The 1164-nt window shown below is 41.8% G+C and overlaps 1 protein-coding gene across 1 annotated transcript; it reads right to left on the bottom strand.

Moving 5' to 3' along the window:
- Positions 1-389: 389 nt before the first annotated feature.
- On the bottom strand, positions 390-1164 carry LACBIDRAFT_335965 (uncharacterized protein; the record flags this gene model as incomplete). The annotated part of the gene is made up of 4 exons (XM_001890876.1): positions 390-436; positions 485-713; positions 768-1007; positions 1066-1164. The coding sequence occupies 4 exons, from the start codon at positions 1162-1164 to the stop codon at positions 390-392; spliced, it is 615 nt and encodes a 204-aa protein (XP_001890911.1).

Genomic DNA, 1164 nt, shown 5'->3' with positions numbered 1-1164 from the left:
ATTATGGCCTCAAATACAAACAAATGTAAAGATCACAAGCCAGGGGTTGATTAGGTCAAACTATAGCTAATAATTTGAGAATACATATGTTTATTATTTACAAACAAATAATGTGTCTAGTTATGAAAAGGCTTAGAGAAGCAATGAAATGAGTTTCATTTTTTTTAAGTGCAACCCTAACCTTAAACATGGCAAACAATGAAATAATAAGTTATGAAAAGGTGCAGGCAATGGAATGAAATAGGACTGGCAAAGAATGAAAAAAAAATTATGAAAAAGCGCAGGCAAAAGAATGAAATGATACTGGCAAAGAATGAAAAGAAAAGAAATAAAGTTGGCAAAGAATGAAAAAGTTATGAAAAAGCACAGGCAAAAGAATGAAATGCATTTCATTGCCAAGGAGAAATGAAAAATGTGGTGGGTAGGAATGAAATAGCTGCAAAGCAAGAATGAAATAGCCTAGGCATTTCATTTCATATTTCACTTGGGGGGATTGAAAAGACTGTGCAGGCAAATGCCCAGGTTTTATCATAAAAGTGGTAGGTACCACTCAAGCCCTCGCAATCTGCGGGATCCCAAGGCGTCGGGAGATCCTCTGCGATTTTCTGAATCACCAGATTCAACTCCTTGTCCCAACTCGACAGCTTGGACCCAGAGCGGCCACCCTTCGCCGGAACGCGGAAGGCGACCCATTGGAGCTTAGTTTTGAGCCACTATAGGGCCATCGTCAAAAGTTTGTGGAAAAAGATTTAGTGGCGGACGCTTACCTTGATACGTTGGTTGCGGATGTGGGTCTCATACTCGGTATCACCAAGAAACGCCTTATGCACATGGACTTCAGCCTCAGCATCAGGAAAGCGGAGGAACCAAATAAGCGAGGCGTGGTTAAAGTAAGCGTTGATTTGATCTTGGGCAATGGCAAGTCGGTAACTTGGAACCAGTAATTTCAAAATCTGGTCCTGATGGCATTTCTTGAGCCGTGTATCTGCTTCCGGGTCAGGGTCGAGCTAGATAGGTCAGGTAGTAACACGATCGATCATATTCAGAATCTAACGGATCACATACCTTTTTGAGTCTCTTCACGCGACGTTCAGCTCGTTCAGCAGTATTGTCAACGATGATGGGAGTCCAGACTTTTTTTTTGAGAGAGCGCTTCTTGCCCAT

This window comes from Laccaria bicolor, genomic scaffold, assembly GCF_000143565.1.
Source record: "Laccaria bicolor S238N-H82 LACBIscaffold_210 genomic scaffold, whole genome shotgun sequence".
Lineage (NCBI taxonomy): Eukaryota > Fungi > Basidiomycota > Agaricomycetes > Agaricales > Hydnangiaceae > Laccaria > Laccaria bicolor.
This window is presented reverse-complemented; position numbering and strand designations above follow the sequence as displayed.